General features: G+C 44.9%; 1 protein-coding gene across 1 annotated transcript; it reads right to left on the bottom strand.

Moving 5' to 3' along the window:
* Window positions 1-14: 14 nt before the first annotated feature.
* Window positions 15-9,958, bottom strand: wbp2 (WW domain binding protein 2). Its single transcript, XM_042086829.1, has 8 exons — window positions 9,766-9,958; window positions 8,588-8,696; window positions 8,237-8,372; window positions 6,976-7,068; window positions 5,940-6,077; window positions 5,484-5,603; window positions 4,156-4,226; window positions 15-1,481 (listed from the first exon to the last, which is right to left on the bottom strand). Exons 1-8 carry the CDS (start codon window positions 9,822-9,824, stop codon window positions 1,434-1,436), a joined length of 774 nt encoding a protein of 257 aa, XP_041942763.1. The 5' UTR covers window positions 9,825-9,958; the 3' UTR covers window positions 15-1,433.
* Between the last annotated feature and the right edge of the window lie 1,324 nt (window positions 9,959-11,282).

Genomic DNA, 11,282 nt, shown 5'->3' with positions numbered 1-11,282 from the left:
ATCCACAAGCATTGTTTCACTTCACACAAGTTTAGTTTATTAAAATCCAAACTGATGCAGAGTTATTGTCACAGTTCAAAACCCATGCTAGACTGGTACAGCTCGACATTCAAATAAATGACGTCATGTTTGTAGTCATCTCGAATGGAAATAAATATAGCAGATATATATTATCACTCTTACAACGAGGAGCGGTGGAGATGGAGGTTAGGGAGTGGAGGGAGGTTAGGAGGGAGTTTGGTCACTGCTGCGTAGCGTAGCGTTTTTAAAGTGCAAAGAGCGGGTGGCTCAAACCCGGCAGCTGTCCGTGGTGCCGACCGGACTCAGCCCAGGTGTGGCCCGGAGCTGGATCGGATCTGTTTTGGAGTCAGCCTCTAGCCAGGTTGCTTCTGCTGGACAGGTGAAGGACAAGCCTTCACGCAAACGACACATCACAACACACAGAGGCATTCAGGAAACACACACACACACACACGCACAGAGCATGCTCAGGTGCTGTACATAGAGGAAACACACATAAACACACAGACAGACAGAATGCCCCAGTGCGATGTGTACTGTGATGCTTGCCCAGGGGTCAGAGTTCATCCAGCTGGGGGGAAGGGGGGGAAGTGAGGGGTTAAGTGGAGTAGATGCCAGCTGCACACGCATGCTTCCCACCGACATTAATCCTCCCAGCATTCCACACTTCAATTCTAATCCTGGATCAGCGTCCGTGTCTCAGAACGCCAGTGGTTCCCTCATGCGTGCAATCTGACGACAATAATTCAACACTGGCCTTTTACTATGCATTAGTGCATTGGTCCCAGACGGCAATCCCCAAGAACTCCTAACAATACATACATACAAAATGGACAAATGATTCACAAACAGTATGACAATACTGAATATAGCTGGTTTAGTGTTAATTTTGATCTGGTACAAAGCAGCCAGAATAAAATGAATGAAATGAAATGAAAAGAATTAAAATGAAATAAAATTCTCGTCGTGTACATTCACTAACAGCAAGCCAGGCGGTCAGGCCACCGGTCATTCAGACATGGTGACATCTGCCTAGCCCTCTCTATCGGGTCTCTGGCTCCACAACCAGACTAGCTACAACCACCGCCACCTTTATTTTCTGCATCGTTGCCACAGCAACGGCGGAATTCCAGTCTCATTAGTTCCAGATTCCAAATCACAAGATGGGGAGGAGGAGGAGGAGGAGTGGCACCAGTGAAGCTTGAAGAGAAGTCTGGATGAGAAGAAAGAGATGCGAAAAGAAAGCGAGGGAAGAGGGAGGGAGGGAGAGAGGGAGGGAGAGAGGGATGACAGACTCTGGCCTGAGGGGAGAGAGAGAGAGGGGAGGAAGGAGAAATTGAAGAGATCGGGGAGGAAGGGAGGGTGCTGGCTGGACTGGGCTGGTCAGGAAGTGACCGTGGCTCAGGTCTCCTCTACTGGTTCTTCTTGTCCTCAGGTGGGGAGTAGGGGGGAGGCTTGTCCTGGAGAAATAATATAAATAAAAATAATAAGAAGAGGGAAAAACACAAACATTGACTGTTTTACGCAACTCCACTTACACAACACACTCTAACATCCACATCCATTAACTATAAGTATATATACTCTTTTGATCCCGTGAGGGAAATTTGGTCTCTGCATTTATCCCAATCCGTGAATTAATGAAACACACTCAGCACACAGTGAACACACAGTGAGCTGCCTGCAACTACAGCGGTGCTCGGGGAGCAGTGAGGGGTTAGGTGCCTTGCTCAAGGGCACTTCAGCCATGCCTACTGGTCAGGGTTCAAACCGGCAACCCTCCGGTTACAAGTCCGAAGCGCTAACCAGTAGGCCACGGCTGCCCCTTACATCTTTATCCTCAGCTGCCGCGGATCAGTCCATGGACCTCGAGAGGGACTCCAGCAGATGAGTGATACTATACGTATGGTAGTAGGAGTACAGTGTGTATGCAGCATGCAGTATGCAGTATGCAGTATGCACAGTGCATTAGTATACACAGCACAACACTGTATTCTCACTGTTTACAGGACCCACACTGAGCTGTCCAGTACTGTGCAGTGTTTGTAACCTGCGTCAATGATGTTGAAGTGTGTGTGCGTGTGCGTGCGTGCGTGTCTGTGTGTCTGTGCGTGTGTCTGTGCGCGTGTGCGTGTGTGTGTGTGCGTGTGTGTGTGTGTAGTGTGTGTGGGTGTGTGTGTCTAAGTGTGTGTGTGTGTGTGCGTGCGTTGCTCTGTGGTTGACCTGCTGCCTTCTGCTCTGCTCGCCTTGACCCAGTTTTAGTAAAAAAAATAGCAATATTTGGTGCTAGCATATCACATATCACAAACATCTGGTGATATTCACTATTTTGTCTCATCCCTTTCTCTCTCTCTCTCTCTCACACACACACACACACACACAAGACTGAATTACACTTACATTCAACACCGAGTTTTCATTTGGCATGTAGGACCAACAACACTACATACTTTATTAAAATTCCAACTCAAGAATTATAGGATACGGTTCCAATTCCAAGTTCCAAGTTATTAAATGAACAGAAGACTAAGACAGAAGACAAAAATGAAAAACAAACTGAGAGACTGCGTAAAATAAAAACGTATGACATCATAATCAAAACTAACGAGGGGGCGCTGTGACGCAACTGACTGCAGCGCCCGTAACACATTCGGGTCCAAGGGCCCATGGGGATCTGGGTTAGCATCTGACCCGGGTTAGCATCTGACCCGGGTCATTTCACAATCTCACCCAATCTGGCTCTCCCACTTGCTACCAGTCAGTCTTTTCACTATCCGATCTGAATAAAAGGCAAAAAAAAAGCCCCAAAAATACTTCGAAGGACTCTTCGAAAGACGCTTTTTGTGGAATTTCACATCGCAATGTTTTGAAATGCACATCTACAGCTTTCAATCACAAGAGAATAATTGTGCATTGTAACTAAGGGATGCAATACGCCACCAACAACAACAAAAAACATTCATTGTCAACATGTAAACTAAATGTAACTTTTCATTGTAGCCTAAATCAAATTGAATTGTTTCTCCTATTTACAAACGTAGGCTATGTGTCTTCATACAGATTATGTAAAACAAGTTGCAAAGACACTGCACCAGTCCGTAGTGTATTTCATTATACTACTAGGCTATTTGCTTTGTCATTTAGGCTAGGCTATTTATTAATAATCTTCTATCCTTCGGCCTTGATTTCCATCCTCTGTGGTCTCAGGTTAATGGATATCGTTTCAGCACACTGCAAGTGTCTGGTTAATGACCTCACTTTTACCTGAGTAACACCTGAGCACTCAGCAGCGCCTGAAACAGATCCGTGGCTCTACCTGGGCCCGACCCATTTCAGGGTAAGGACTAGCTTAGCCTCAGTTAGCATACCACAGGCCCAAGTCCTGACTGCATTCATGCGTGTGTGCGTGTGCGTGTGCGTGTGAGACTGCTTGGCTTGTGATGTGTGTGTGCGTGCGTGCGTGCGCGAGACTGCTTGGCTTGTGATGTGTGTGTGCGTGCGTGCGTGCGCGAGACTGCTTGGCTTGTGATGTGTGTGTGTGCGCGTGCGTGCGTGCGTGCGTGCGTGCGACTGCTTGGCTTGTGATGTGTGTGGAGAGCAGATGAGGAGAGAAGACGCAGAGGAGATGGGAGGAGAAACAGGCAGGAGGAGGATGAGGAGAGGAGGAGGAGGAGAAGAGAAGAGAAGAGAGGAGAAGAGTGGAAAGGACAAGAGAGGAGAGAGAATGAGAGGAGAGGACAAGAGAGGAGAGAGAATGAGAGGAGAGAAGGGCAGAATAGAGAAGGAAAGGAGGGAAGAGAAGAGAATAGAGAAGGGGAGAGAAGAGGAGAGAGAAGAGGAGAGGGCCAGTGGGTGTTGAGTGGGAGTGCGTAAGCAGCAGTAGGTGCAGGGTGGGTGTGTGTGTGTGTGTGTTATTGCTCACCTCTGGCAGATACACATGAGGTGTGTGTGTGTGTGTGTTATTGCTCACCTCTGGCAGATACACATGAGATGTGTGTGTGTGTGTGTTATTGCTCACCTCTGGCAGATACACATGAGATGTGTGTGTGTGTGTGTGTGTGTGTGTGTGATTGCTCACCTCTGGCAGATACACATGAGGTGTGTGTGTGTGTGTGTGTGTGTGTTATTGCTCACCTCTGGCAGATACACATGAGATGGAGACACGGTGTTAGAACTGGCCGCCGCCTCCGCTGCCTTAGCCTCAGCTACAGAGAGAAGAAAAGGGAGAGAGAGAGAGAGAGAGAGAGAGAGAGAGAGGGGAAGGGAGAGATGAAGAGAGGAAAAGGAGAGAGAGAGAGAGAGAGAGAGAGAGAGGAAGAGAGGAAAAGGAGAGAGAGAGAGAGAGAGAGAGAGAGAGCGAGAGAGAGAGAGAGCGAGAGAGAGAGAGAGAGAGAGAGAGGGGAAGGGAGAGATGAAGAGAGGAAAAGGAGAGAGAGAGAGAGAGAGAGAGAGAGAGAGAGAGAGAGAGAGAGAGAGAGAGAGAGAGAGAGAGAGGGGGAAGAATTGCAACAGAAGTGGATAAAATAAGTGAGACACATGAAACTCACTGATTTCAAACTGGAAAACACAGATACGCTCACACTACCACTTGGAAGACTGCTTGTAATGGCTGCTTGGAAGACTGCTTGTAATGGCTGCTTGGAAGACTGCTTGTAATGGCTGCTTGGAAGACTGCTTGTAAAGGCTGCTTGGAAGACTGCTTGTAAAGGCTGCTTGGAAGACTGCTTGGAAGACTGCTTGTAAAGGCTGCTTGGAAGACTGCTTGTAATGGCTGCTTGGAAGACTGCTTGTAAAGGCTGCTTGGAAGACTGCTTGTAATGGCTGCTTGGAAGACTGCTTGTAAAGGCTGCTTGGAAGACTGCTTGTAATGGCTGCTTGGAAGACTGCTTGTAATGGCTGCTTGGAAGACTGCTTGTAATGGCTGCTTGTAATGGCTGCTTGCTTGGAAGACTGCTTGTAATGGCTTCCACACACAGTTGCGTTCCATCAACGCATGCCAGTGGGTGTTCCCGACGGTAGCTTAAGGTATAACCGTAACCGCCAGGTGGGTGCTACACATTGGTGGTGGTTACTAGTGAGGTCCCCCCATCCATGTGATGCGCTTTGAGTATGGAAGCGCTATATAAATGTAATGTGTTGTTGTTGTAATTTGATCGAAGCGCTATATAAATGTAATGTGTTGTTGTAATTTGATTGTCTGGTGCCGTCCGTCGGTGCAGCAAAAAGTGAACTTCTCAACGCAAGCGTCGGGAGCAACGCGATGCAACGGACCCACAATTCAGTTGGGCAACGGATGACGTGAGCCCATGTAAAGTGAATGGGATGCGCGTCTCCAGCACTGCAACGTACGCAACGGTGTGTGGGAGCCGTATGACTGCAAATAATACACTTGGTTGTTATGTACGTGTCTGAACGCGTTTAAAAGCTGTGCGCGTAAGTTGCCCGGGGGCTGTGCTTCTTACCGGCGGGTGTTCGGGGCAGGTCCAGGCCCTGTGGCGACTGGCCCAGGGGTGCGGAGTACGGCGGGGGCGGCATGTAGGCGGCAGGACCGTCGAACGCTGGGGGGTTGGGATAGAACCCACCTGTGGGGTCAGACAATCACTCAAGAGGCCAAATACTATCCATTTTACTACCACCATCAAATCTTAATTACAAATATGACAAACAATGAAATAAAAACTTGTGCATGATTATGCAGATCTTGGTTGTGTCTCCAAACAGACTATGCTTAATGTTTCCTTGCATTACTGTAATCAAATATACTAAAAAAAAGTAATTCATCATTTGTTGAAAAAAAAAAAAAAAAAAGATGAATGACATGAATATTAATCATATGAAAGACAACAACGATATTCTTTGTTTTTGAACTAGCTGACTGGAACACAGGCAGAGAGGGTTTGAATGGAATGTGTTCGTACCTGGGGGGTAACTGTAGCCAGGGGGGGGCCCAGAGGCGTACATCCCATTGGCTGGAGGAGGGGGGTAAGCACACGCCCCATTGGCTGCCATGTAGGGACAGTTTCCAAAGTCGCCCAGAACTGGCTGCCCTTTGGATGCTGCAGGGTCAACACAGGAAACACAAAGTTACATTTACAGGGAATTTTCTTGGATATTACTGGAATTCTACAGTAATTCTCTTTGAGATTCTGAGAAGCTCCTAACTGGCGAATTTAGGAGAAACTCCTAAAAATAATGGGCGTGTCACTCGTAACTTTAGGACTCCTCATTTTTTTGACTATGAGTACCGGTAATTCACAAAGCATTTTAGCCCCAAAAGGAGCAGCTAAGTCTGGGATAGCTTAAAAGAAGTTGAGAGGACTCATAACTCACTAAGACTTCACAAAAAATCCTCCTCTCATCCTGTCACTCATCACCGTAGGGGAGGTTGTCATCATTCCCGCGTTATAATTATCAGCCAATGAAGGTGGTCACTTCAAACAAGCTTATGCATGAGGAATGACGTCAACCATAGCAACAGAGCTCTTCTCTTATCTTAGGAGTTGTCATTTTTCCTTACTGAGAGTAGGTCTGAGTGGCTTTGTGAATAGGTTTTAAGAGAAAACTCCTAGCAAAAACGTTTAGTGTGGTTTAAGAGTACTCCTAGTGGTACGATAAAATGCTTTGTGAATACGCCCCCTGACCTGCATTAGTCGTCAGCTGATTTTGAGCCATCCTAACCCACACAACCCTAACCCAATACACAAGTCACTGCAGTGTCCTCCAACATGCTGTAGTACCTACAGAATTCAGCAGGTGGCAGTATATCCAAACCACAACAAACATACAAAGTACTCTTGTCTTCCATCATCTTATGGAAAAAAAAAAAAGAGTGGGCTTCGTCAAGAAGCTGACAGTCTTGTGCACGACTGGGCCAATAAGCTTCACAGGGAAGACAGGAAACAAACAAACAAACAAACAAACGTTCAGAGGAAAAAGTGTCCATGGCCCTCCTACCCTGGGCGGCCACATGCAGCATGTGCTGGCCGAACTCGATGGCGCCGCCTGCAGAGAAGATTAGCTTGAAGGCGGCAGTGCCCTCCCAGCCTCCTGCAGAAGACCAAACAAATCGAACCCAGATTAAAACAAATAAATAAAATAAATAAAAACAGAACACAGGCAGACACAGGGAACTGACCAGGATACAGTGCATCTGTTGATATTGTACTCATTCTATTAGTTTTTATAATGAAGTGTTTGAAGGGTTCCTTTTTGTGGTCATTTCTAAACTTGAACTTAGGTGTGCAAACGGCAACCATTGCAACTGAGAGTGAGTCCACATGATCGTTGCTGTCATATGGTCTCTATCGACATAATGAATACGATGTGGGTAACAATGACAAGTCACGGTTCCACATTTGGCCAAAAAGGCAATATGGACTATATTTGAGCTTTAAAAATGACACCCCTCCCTCCAGTGCTGCCGAGGCAAAATGTTGATTGACATTTGAAGTGATGTCTATCTGAGCTTAAAAACTGATGCCTCTCCCCCTCCTCCTCCTCCTGAAGCCACATGGTCGGTCACTGGAATAGCGGTTGACTCAGTCTGAGAGCTTTTTTTAAACACACACCCTGGACAGAAAGGGAGACGCAGAGGAGTGTGAGAATTTGGACATACTGTATTTGACTCTATGGACCCATAAATAAGGACACGTATGAAAGCCCTGGCCTTTATGTGGGTCACTGTGAAAAAGCTTCCCCAGCACAGTCTAGCACCTGCTCTGACACGCCGGTATTTCACCAACCTCAGTGTTGCTGGGAAATCGCATCTAGGAAAATTCCCCTCTGGTGAACATGTTTTCAGAAAAGGCCATTATGCCTGAACCCGTGTACCAGGAGCAACAGTGGCAACTCTCACAGGTGTGAAGGTGTGATGTAATATGACGTGTCATGGTTGAAACTATACTGCTCAGCTTTCTGTTATGTAGTTTGAATGAAGTAGCATTTTTACAGGAAATTGATCATTTCTGCCTTTACCTCTTGCGTGAAGTGACTGAGTGTGTGGTCAGTGTGTCTGCCCATTCCACCAGGTACAGGCCTACATATGTGAATGTGTGGCCATGTGTGTGTGTTTATTTCTGAGTGAATATACAGTATATGTGGGTATTCATTCACAAGCGAGAATGAGAGTGCAAAAAATATGTTTTTGTGCATATGTAAGCTAGTTTTGGTGCATACAGTATGATATAGAGTGTGTGTGTGTGTGTGTGTTTCTCACCCCCTGGTTCTGCGCTGACTGTCCCCTTGATGTAGTTGGCCCCCAGTACAGGCTGTTTGACCTCACAGCCTTTCATCAGATAGAAGGGCATCATAAACGACTGCAAGGCCTCTTTCCCCTTCGCCAAGAAGATTACCTAACGCACAACACAAACAGGGACTCTGACAAACTGTGTGTGTGTGTGTTATGTAGGCAAAGTTAAGTGCACAAGTTCATGTGTGGGGCTGATGCATATGTGCTGATGCATATGTGCTTGTGTGTGTGTGTGTGTGTGAGTGTGTCTGATGAAGGAAAGAAGAACTGATATAGACAGCTGCAAATGAAGTTACTGTAAGTGCCTCATTAACGTACCCTGTATGGGGTAAGGTAGACACTTCCCTTCCTGCTTTTCTTGAAGGCATCAGGGAGACGGTCTGCTTCACAAAAAGCCAGCTCCACATTCTCATAGCTCATCAAGACACTAAAAATATAAACACACATATTTAGGGAACAAAATCAAATTAGTCCTGGGCCAATTATTCATGTTCAGTAAGGAACGTGCCAAATAAAAGCTAAAATAAATATTATGTTTTTGTTTTGCAATAATCAGTCTTTCCAATGAAACGTGTACAACATTAGGCTCTGGCTAAAGGCTACTTGGTAAAGGCTACTGCATAGCATTTACCAAATAATAGGATCTATGTCTAATGTCTAAAACTAGGTAACATAACTAGGCTAGATGAAATTGACTAGCAGCCATATAGTGTTTTTCTGGTTGTGATTTAACCCATGACTAACACAAACACATGACCATATCACATATGACACTCGTGATGGATATTTGTTTAAATAACAGTATCTACACTGATGTTCTTAACCTTACACAAGCCAACTATCTACGGCACCTAAAAGGATTCTAGAAAAATGCAGCTAAGAAGCTTAAATGACAGGAACACCATCATTGGCTGACTGGCTAGTTACAAAAGGCACCTGTAATAGGTTTACTACTAATATTCAGTGGATCTTGACGGAATCATAGGACATGACTTAACGTTACATGATGTAGCTTGAGAATTTTGATAACGAATAAAACATTCTATATCAGGCTCCCGAGTCCCGACTGACACTGCTCAATGTGTGAATAGCTGGAGACAGTCGCACTTGGTCACAATGAATAGGCAAAGTGCATTCTTGATATGGCAGATTCTATATTGGTAGTTCCCAAACTGGCTACCTTTGCCCAGCGTTAGCAAGCCATCAGTTAATGTTTAAGCTGTTACATCGGCCATGATGAAATTGTTTTTATAAGTTACAGTTTGTATGCAGTGTCCTAATTCATTGAAAGAAAATAAAATGGTAAAGCTAACCACTCAGATCCTCCACATTATAGGCTGCTAGATGGATGCTGAGAGAACCGTTAGCTTGGTATTGCTAGCTATTTTACAGGCTAGGTTAGAAAGTTAACAGACGCTAGCTAGCAAAGTCTGACGTTAGCTTCAATGAATGCCCATCCTCACGAGTTATGGTTTCCAACAGTATATTCCCGTTACCTTTCGCTGTTGTTTATGATGACGCCACCAGACTCTGAGCTATTCTTATTTAGGGCCATGGTTTGGTGCCCAAATGTCGAGCTCCGGAAACAAGAATCTTCAGTGCATATGTCGCAGTAAGTGGTCGATGGATGGACTGTTTTGATCTCAAACCAAGGAACGTGAAACGCTAAATGCACCTGCACTTCCGGCACGAAGTCACACCCACCATATGACATCATAGGTTAGCTAACATTGTGGATGTTTCCCGAATGTTCCCGTTATACTAAAACATCGAAGCAGACTACGCATAACATCGAAATATATATACATTTCTGACCAAGTTAACAAGCAAGTCCCTGTTTAAGCAACATGTCTTAATGAATGTAATTATTACATGTAAAACGCTGACACTTGTAGGAAGAAATGCATGAAGGTAGGCCCATGCCTAAAATCAGAGGAATGCTTCTTCAAAGTATAGGCCTAGGCCTGTGTCCTGTCTGTGTCCATTGACTTGGCTATATAGCCTTCAGTCAGAGACGTTATGCTACAGTACACTTTAGTAATTTGTGTAGTTCTCTAAAGGCAGTGAGGTTATGTTCTGTCACCTGAAACTGAAGCCAGATTCCCATCAAATGTTTTATGTCATTTCAGCAACAGTTTTAGCAGTCTCTTCCTCCCTCTCCCTCTCTGTCTTCCTTTTTCTGGCTCTCTTTGTCCAACATAATCAGATAGCCTGATTGTTGGTTTCATTAAGCCAATTTTCCTGTGCAAAGTAATATGGAAGTTACTGCATTTTGCCTTGGCACAACTCTATTTGTTGGCAAATAATAGGCAGATTAGGTTACAGGCTACAGTAACTTCCAAATAAGGGTCAAAGGTCAAGTTTAATAATAATAATTTTTATTATTTTTTATGTACCCAATAATTTTTTATGTACACACATTATCTTTATTAAAACAGGTAATTGCCAGATTTCCATTTTTCTACCTATAATACATTTGGCTTGACAACAAATAAACTTTAAAGTATTTTTTCACAGTTTCACACTTTGGCAAGTTAAGGTATTTTGCCTTTGTAGGACAGTATAGCAACTTGATAGCCTAAGTGGCCTATGCGAATTGAATTGTGTGTCAGGTTTTACAGGTTTTATACAGGGATTTCCCCTGTATGGAGGTTTATTAATAAATTAGTTAGTTCAACCTCAAAGTAAGAGGAGCCAACAGCCAATCTCAAATTCTGCTTTATAAATTCACTCCCTAATGTCTCAGTCAGGCCTCCCAGGAAAATAACTGAAGATTCAAGCACTGACAGAGTTGATTACAATTTTACCAGAACTTCACAGTACATTTTGCCTGGGCTGTTACCTCAGAGAGCATTTTGCCTCAATAGCATTGATAGGTTACCCAGAGTAAGTGGGCATCTAGCCTGGAAACACCCAGACCTTCACAAGTGTACAACTGGAAGTGGGTCTAAAAGAGGTTCATTGACTTACGACTTCCAGCAGGGGGCGTAACTAGCAGTGAAATTAAACGTAC

This window comes from Alosa sapidissima, chromosome 3 (assembly GCF_018492685.1).
Source record: "Alosa sapidissima isolate fAloSap1 chromosome 3, fAloSap1.pri, whole genome shotgun sequence".
Taxonomy (NCBI): Eukaryota; Metazoa; Chordata; class Actinopteri; order Clupeiformes; family Clupeidae; genus Alosa; species Alosa sapidissima.
This window is presented reverse-complemented; position numbering and strand designations above follow the sequence as displayed.

Bases quoted from the DNA above. Each gene is read 5' to 3' on its own strand.
- wbp2 (XM_042086829.1), bottom strand. From the start codon at position 9,824: ATGGCCCTAAATAAGAATAGCTCAGAGTCTGGTGGCGTCATCATAAAC. The intron at 8,373-8,587 runs GTACGTTAATGA...GTTGTGCGTTAG, and splicing joins TCTACCTTACCCCATACAGG to GTAATCTTCTTGGCGAAGGG. The intron at 4,227-5,483 runs GTAAGAAGCACA...TTCTCTCTGTAG, and splicing joins CCTGCCCCGAACACCCGCCG to CTGAGGCTAAGGCAGCGGAG.